This window comes from Pristis pectinata, chromosome 17 (genome assembly GCF_009764475.1).
Source record: "Pristis pectinata isolate sPriPec2 chromosome 17, sPriPec2.1.pri, whole genome shotgun sequence".
Taxonomy (NCBI): Eukaryota; Metazoa; Chordata; class Chondrichthyes; order Rhinopristiformes; family Pristidae; genus Pristis; species Pristis pectinata.
In genome coordinates, this window is record NC_067421.1 from 26,084,066 (window position 1) to 26,091,620 (window position 7,555).

Genomic DNA, 7,555 nt, shown 5'->3' on the forward strand with positions numbered 1-7,555 from the left:
CATCCTCCCAGTGACTAAAGAACTGCTTCCTAAATCTCGGTGTGGATGCCCTCCATCTTGAGGCACAATGAGTTTGATCTTAATCACATGACAACCCAGGAGACATGCAGGAAGTAGTGCATTGTACACATGGACTTTTTTCCAAACTTACTGAAGCCTTTCACTCCATTAATTTGGAAAGATTGTGGATCATCCTTCTCAAATTTGGCTGCCCACAGACATTTCATCTCAATTCCATAGTTGCATAGTGGCAAACAAGCTATAATCCTATCATAACAGAACTAATCTCAGTGCAGATAGCTGTTAGGCAAAGCTGCACCATTTGCCCAACACTTTTGTCAATGTTTTTTCGCTGTGATGCTGCACCTCACTTCCAGCAAGCTTTCTGCTGGAATGGAACTAATCTACATGACTGATGGGAAATTAGACCATAAGACATAGGAGCAGAATTAGGCCGTTCGGCTCAACAAGTCTGCTCCACCATTCAATCACGGCTGATTTATTTTTCCCTCTCAACCTCATTTGTTCGCTTATACTACTTCTACTCAAGAATCAATGTCACCCCGATCTCAGTAATCGTGTTAAGATATGCAAACAATGCTTGTGTTTGCATGCATTTGGAGGTCCAGGTCAATGTCAGCTTGTACACTGAAGCATATGAAAGAATATTTTATACTCAATGCTCAAAAAAAAGGGTCCTCTAGCTATTTGCCCCCACATTAAAGATCCATTGCAAGATCTTGATAATGTGGACTACTTCCCATATCTTGGGAACCAGCTATCAGTGAAGATAAATGTTGGCAATGAAATTCACCATGGTCTTCAGAACATCAGCACAACCTTTATTCATCTGAGGAAAAATTCATGGTCTGCCAGGCAGCAGTGACCTGGTTGTTATACGCTTCTGGGAATTGGACTACCTACAGCAGCCAGCTCAAGGCACTGGAAAGAAACTAATAGAGGATGCAAAGTCATCCAAATCTGCAGGCAGAATAAATGAACTATTTAATAAATGGCTACGTCTCCTCCCCAGCCAACATCCCCTGCAACAAAACCCTAATTACATTCAATCAGCTCTGTTGGCGAATCCATGTCACTCATATGGCTGACACCAGACTCCCAAAACAGAAAGATATTACCAGGTAGGCAAAGGAAAAGATTCAAGGAAGTACTCAGATCCTCCTTAAAAATGTAACATCTCTGATACCCCCCTGGCAATCTTTGCCCTTTGACTACTCAAGTGAAGAAGGAGCATTTGGGATGGCTCTGAGACCCTCAGTCATGGGTCAGGAACACCAAAAGCCTAGCATCAGTGGCAGAGTGCAGCATCTCTTCAGCTAGTGCTGCTGCTGCACAGCTCCAATGACCTAGGTTTGATTCCCGCACTGTCAGTTTAGAGTTTGAACACTCTCTCTGCATGGATTTCCCCAGGTACTCTGGTTCCTCCCAGATCTCAAAGATATGCTGATAGATTAATTGGCCACTGTAAATTGCCCCGAGTGCAAGTGGGTGTCAGGAAAACCGGAGAGAGTTGATGGGTATGTGAGAGAGAAGATGTTACAGGGAAATAAGTGGAGGAATGAGACTGATGGGGGTACTCTGAGAGCCAACACAGACTTAATGGGCCAAATGCCATAAGGAAATATTAAAATATGAGGACCAACCCCTCCATCCCATCAGGCACCCACTTCCCCAGTGTAATAGAGCCTGAAGTCCCCACATTAGCCTCATCAGCCACCTTGGAACCTACAGAACTGGAGTGACAGTAAGTCATCCTCTCTCCTAAGGGACTGCCTAGGATTTTACTATGGCTGTGGACTCATGGCCATTCAGAAGCCATAGATTTAAATCACTGTAAACATTTTTAATACTTCTTTCGCACATAAATTGTTAGGAGAAAGTTAGGAAAATATGATCTTGTTTTGCTGAAATGTCAACTTGTTTTGCTGAAAATAACATTCTTGTTCAAAGTAATTTCTATTTCTTACAGATTAATCGTGCTTGTTCAACTATTGCAGCAGGAGTTACCTTATGATTAAATAATCTGAATTTGCAGTGAAATAGTGTGTCAAAGAACATTTAAAATGACATTACTTCTAGGAAATCAAAATTGTTTGGATGGTTTGCGCAAGGATGTCACAGATCTACAAGGGATAATCATAGATGTGTTTTCGCGGGTTGGTGCAGTTCGTTATCCATCATGGAAGTTTCCAGACAAAACATCATGTGATTTGGATCTTGTTACTTTACTGGAGCATTTTGATTATATGGAAGATGACCCAGAATTCACACAGCATTCTCATGTTGTGCTGTTTGAACTAGTGATTGACAGGTAAAATACAATTTGTTCTTTGGCTGTTCTCTCCAGAATGCACTGGCCTTCAGTGGAATTCAGACCAATGTACATGCAATGACTATTCTTCAAGGACTTATTTCTAATCATTTCATGCCCACATTATGTCTCTGTTTTGCAAGGTTACTTCTACTTTTCACTAAGCTTATACTCAATGATGACATATCAATGTTCCATATCTACTTCTTTTGCTCTGGTCTTCAGTAACAGTTTATTTTCCTATGGGGATTTGCTATTTTTCTCTCATAAAAGTAATATATTTAAAAGGCACTTAAGTTAGTTTGTAAATTCCAACTATTTGTCACTGAAATCTTTCTTTTAAAGTTCCAGCATCTCTATTCCTTATGCTTCATCAACCCTACCACAATGAACCAAATACTTGAGTTTTCTTAAGTTCTTAAGATTATTTTTGTAATATTTGATTAAAAGTTATTAAGCTATTTCCAAAGATTTGGTATTTTCCCAGGTAAAATACTTACAAAGTAACCTACTTGTAACAAAACAACTTTTTCCTTATTTACACATCATTCCTACTGACATTATCTGCTGGTGATACTATCTGCTAATGAAACCTAGTTCTTCTACTCCATCTCCGGCCTTATTTTTACACCATGTAGCTCAAAAACTGGATAAGGAAGTAAATGAAAACTAAAAGAAAAAGCAGATGCTGGAAATCTGAAATTAAAACAGAAGATGCCAGAAATGTTCAGTAGATCAAGCAGCAGCTGTGAAAAGAGAAACAGAGTTAATATTTCAGATCGAAGATTCTTCTTCAGAACTGGGAAAGACAGAAAATAAGTTAGTTTAAGTTGCAGAAAGGATGGGGAGTCTGACCTACTGAGGGTTTCCAGCATTTTATGTTTTTTATTTTGGATGAGAGAAAACTGGCAAGACTGAAGTTACATTACTCACCTTCTTCCAAAAACTCTTCTATCCTGGTGTTCTATTCAACAGCAAATTCACATTCAAACTCTTTATTCTGTCTATCACGTTCTCTGCAGTTTCACCATTTCTGCCCTGGCTTAAGGCTAACAGTACTGAATTCCTTACCAGCATTCTTGTTACTTCCAGAGCCTTTTTTTTCAGTTAATTTCTTGACATCTTACTTAACCTTTTCATAAACAAACTCTTTACTCATTGAAAACACAATGCCCCCATCTTGGTCCACATAAAAGTCCTGCCCTTCTATCGTGCAGGCCCTTAGTGGATTTCTTTGCTCTTTGTCCTAAATTGTATCAGATTCAATATACTCATATACAAATTCCCAATTGTCACCCACTCCAGCACACTACATCTATCCCAGCCTATTTCTCTAAATACCTTTAGCCTTAATTTGTAGTTTAAAAAAGAAAAAACTGCTTGTGATTTAAAGACATTAACCTGAAACATTGTTTCTTTGTCCAATAATGCTGCCTGAACTGCTTAGTATTTCCAGCAATTTTTGATTCTATATCTATATATCAGCTTGTGCCCTTTGATCCTACAATATTGGTCGATAATAACATGAAGAATTCTTATCAACCTTGAATGACCAAGATGCTCTCATGACCTGACTCCCTCAGTTCCACTCCATTAATATTTCTCTTGCATTGTAAAATTTCTTATAATTCTTGTATTCATGTTTTCTGTAAATTTCACCTATATGAAATGTTTATATCTTCTGGATTTAAAATGTTTTTGAATTATAAGTTACCATATGATATTACCAACAGTGTATATGATATTACCAATAAGTTTTGCCGAATAAAATTTTGATATGAGTTCTGACCAGCAGATGTCACTTCTGCCTTTTGAAAATTACTTAGGTTGCTAAATAAGTGGGGTCCAGTGCTTTAGTATCCAGAAGAAACATCCAACAGTATTTGGTAGATTAATGATATCATGGTTCAGAAAAGTAAATTAGAAACTGAAAATACACAACATCTTGGAATGAGTAAGTGTTAATGTTTCTGATCAATGACCAGATATAAGATAAGCACCTTTTACTGCCTCACTGCACTTCTGCTCACCCCTTCTTCTCCATCCCTAAACCACACCAGCATTTCCTTTTTCTTATCTTGCACCACCAACTGCAACCATCCCTGTCCCCGCTGCTGCTGGTTTCCACATTCAACAGAATCCTCTCTGACATTTCTGCACAAGCACAAAATCTTCTCTCTCCCCTCCTAACATTCTCTACACAACATCTTGACCCACTCTTCCATCACTCCCAATGCCCACTCCATTTCTCATGATACCCACACAGAAGTAGGAGATCAGACATCTGGCCTTTCACCTCTTCTCATTATCCTGAGCCCAAAACTTTCCTTCCAGATGAAATTTATGTTTAGTTTAGTGTACTCTATTCCACTGCTGGTTCTAGAAATCTAACATAAAACAGAATATGCTGGAAATATTCAGCAGGTCAGGCCACATGTGTGGGAAGAGAAAGAGTTAATGTTTCAGGTCGAAGATCCTTCATTAGCACTGATGGTAGGGTCTTCGACCTGAAACGTTAACTCTCTTTCTCTTCCCACAGATGCGGTCAGACCTGCTGAGTATTTCCAGCATATTCTGTTTTCATTTTAGTTATACTGGGAAATTTATTCTCTGAACCTGACTCCATTTATTTCAATGGTGGAGAAATGGTTCCAAGGGATAGGGATAAATTTCAGGTAATATGTAATTTTTTGTAATAAATGTTTTATTTTAATTGTTTTATTACTTTTGATTGCTTTTGAATGTCATAAACTTTTGCAGACAGATAATCAAAGTCTTTTCACTGTTGCCAAGCTGGGGACCCTTGTTATTTTTGGTATGAAGACTCTTTCCTGCACAGGGCCTCACAGATCATGGGCTGGCTTCAGGGACCATGTTGATAAGTGTAACAAAGGGAGAACTGAACAGAGGCAGTTCAAAGATGTGTGTAGGTGGAACCAACCCCCTGGCTGTATATTGTGTACCACAGTTCTATTTAATGCTCATGATGTGGTTCCCTCCACAGTGGGGAGACCAAAGGAAGATTAGGCGATCATTTTGCAGTTTTATTTGGTTCCTAAGCTATTGATCATTTACCATATTAATTCTCCACCCTACACCAGCTCTGACATCTCTGTCCTCAGTTTTCACACTTTTCTAATGAAAGTCAAGGAACAGCACATTTGTTAGTTAAGCTGTCACAGTAAAGATTTTTAAATTTTTAAAAATATTTTATTTACAGCGTGGTAACAGGCCCTTCCAGCCCAACGAGTCTGCGCCGCCCCTTTTAAACCCAAATTAACCTACCCGTACGTCTTTGCAATTACCCTCCTCCAAACGCATCTTTTATTATTTTACCTTTTCCTCTTGCCTTGCCCCATCACCTCTTTTGCATTTAATTTCTTTCATCTTCCACCCTATCACAGACTTCCCATTGAATGGCAGAGTAGGCAATGAAGGGCCAAGTGGCCTATTCCAGCTTCCAATGTTCTTCTCCCCAGGTCACAGCCTCAATATTCATTTAAAGTTTGCTTCTTTTATGTCCTGATAAGTTGATACTGACAGTAATGCAAAATCCACATAATTGTGCAATTTGGCCATTTATTTTGAAAAAAAATATTTTAGGTATTTTGGGAACTGCATTTTGAGTTTTTTTTAATTGAAAAGTTGCTGATTTGGGCTTTTTTTTGAAATAGCTGATTTCAACATAGTAACATGGATGAAGCAGCTTTGCTGTGATACAATGCTGCTCCAATCACTCAGCTGGTCTGCCTTCCAACTGAACATTTTTAATCAAAGAAACAGAGTTTCTGACACGTTACCAGGAAAATGTTGGCTGAAATGATGGAGAATCTGAAGGCAAGCTACTGTTTGAGGCTTGATTTCAACAGATGTGCTGCTTATTCTTCTCATGAGAACTGGCAACACTGGTTGCTGACCAGGACCATTAAATGTGTTTCCAGAATTCTCACTGATGTTTCAGGTTTTCAGGATTTCCACAGTATATTGCCAATGTGTCTGAGAAATGAATATTTGAAACGGATGTTACAATAAAATGTACAAAAGCAAACTAAACCAATGAAAATAGGTTTTCCAGGTGATCTTATAGCATGGAAACTACCACAATGCACAAGAGTCTTGAAATCAATCTGGTGAGAATTCTTCATAAGTAGTTTCTGCCTGGAAAAGATTTCTCTCCGTCTATATAGAATTATACTCACTAATTTCTGAGAATTGAGCAACAATTGTAGGAACCACCGGGAGTATGCAAAGGTAACATTAAATATCTAAAACTGCTGCACTCCATATTAGATAAGACTGATGAAAACAGTTTGGAATAGGATCTGGTACTGCAGACTATTCCTCATGGAAGTAATGGGGATTATGATTTCAATCAGAGCTCGAGGGTCAGTATCACATTGAAACTTTGCATAACATTTTGCATTTACAGACTTTGACTTGTAACTTTGTCTTCTAGATTCAGCTATCAGACCAGTTTGAACACATCTTTTCTTCCCCAATGAAGCCAATCAAAATTTGGTGGAACTGGTTCCCATTCTTGACATCACCAGAGGCATCCAACCCAGTAATGTCCACTCCACAGCAGCAAGAAAAATAGTTATTTAAAAAAACAAATACAATTACAGTGGGCCCATTGCCTTCTCCAATAATTAGATACAGCAGCAAGAAAAATAATTATTTAAAAAAACAAATACAATTACAGTGGGCCCATTGCCTTCTCCAATAATTAGATTTGTAATGAAAGTATACCCTCGAGAAATTCCTCCCCTTTTGAGGTTCCTGTATACAATGCTGTACAGACATGATCCACAAATCCTTAAAAAGCTTTAACTGCTAACACTGCCTCCTATAAAATATTCAAATGATTCTGTTAATTAATTTGCCTGTTGTAGTAGAATGTTTAAACATGACAGATAAGGGAAGCTCACCAATGAGATCAGCCAAAAACTCAAAATGAATTTGCTTAATTAGATACTGACATCTTATTTGAAACAATAATTAATCAACGTGGTGTCATTTTCCAAACCATTAACCAAATAAAATTATTTTGTGACATATATGCTTAGTTACCTTTGTTCCTAGAGCTTCATACAAATATTGCAGCATTCTATACAATTTGGCATTATTTGCAAATAACTGAGCTAAATAAACACATTTATTATGTTAAAATAAAATATTGGAATGGATACTAACAGTTAATTGTGGTCACCATTCTGTGCAAAC

General features: G+C 38.0%; 1 protein-coding gene across 1 annotated transcript; it reads left to right on the forward strand.

Moving 5' to 3' along the window:
* Nucleotides 1-2,009: 2,009 nt before the first annotated feature.
* LOC127579526 (coiled-coil domain-containing protein 157-like) lies at nt 2,010-2,336 on the forward strand. Its single transcript, XM_052032374.1, has one exon. It carries the CDS (start codon nt 2,085-2,087, stop codon nt 2,334-2,336), a length of 252 nt encoding a protein of 83 aa, XP_051888334.1. The 5' UTR covers nt 2,010-2,084.
* Nucleotides 2,337-7,555: the final 5,219 nt, after the last annotated feature.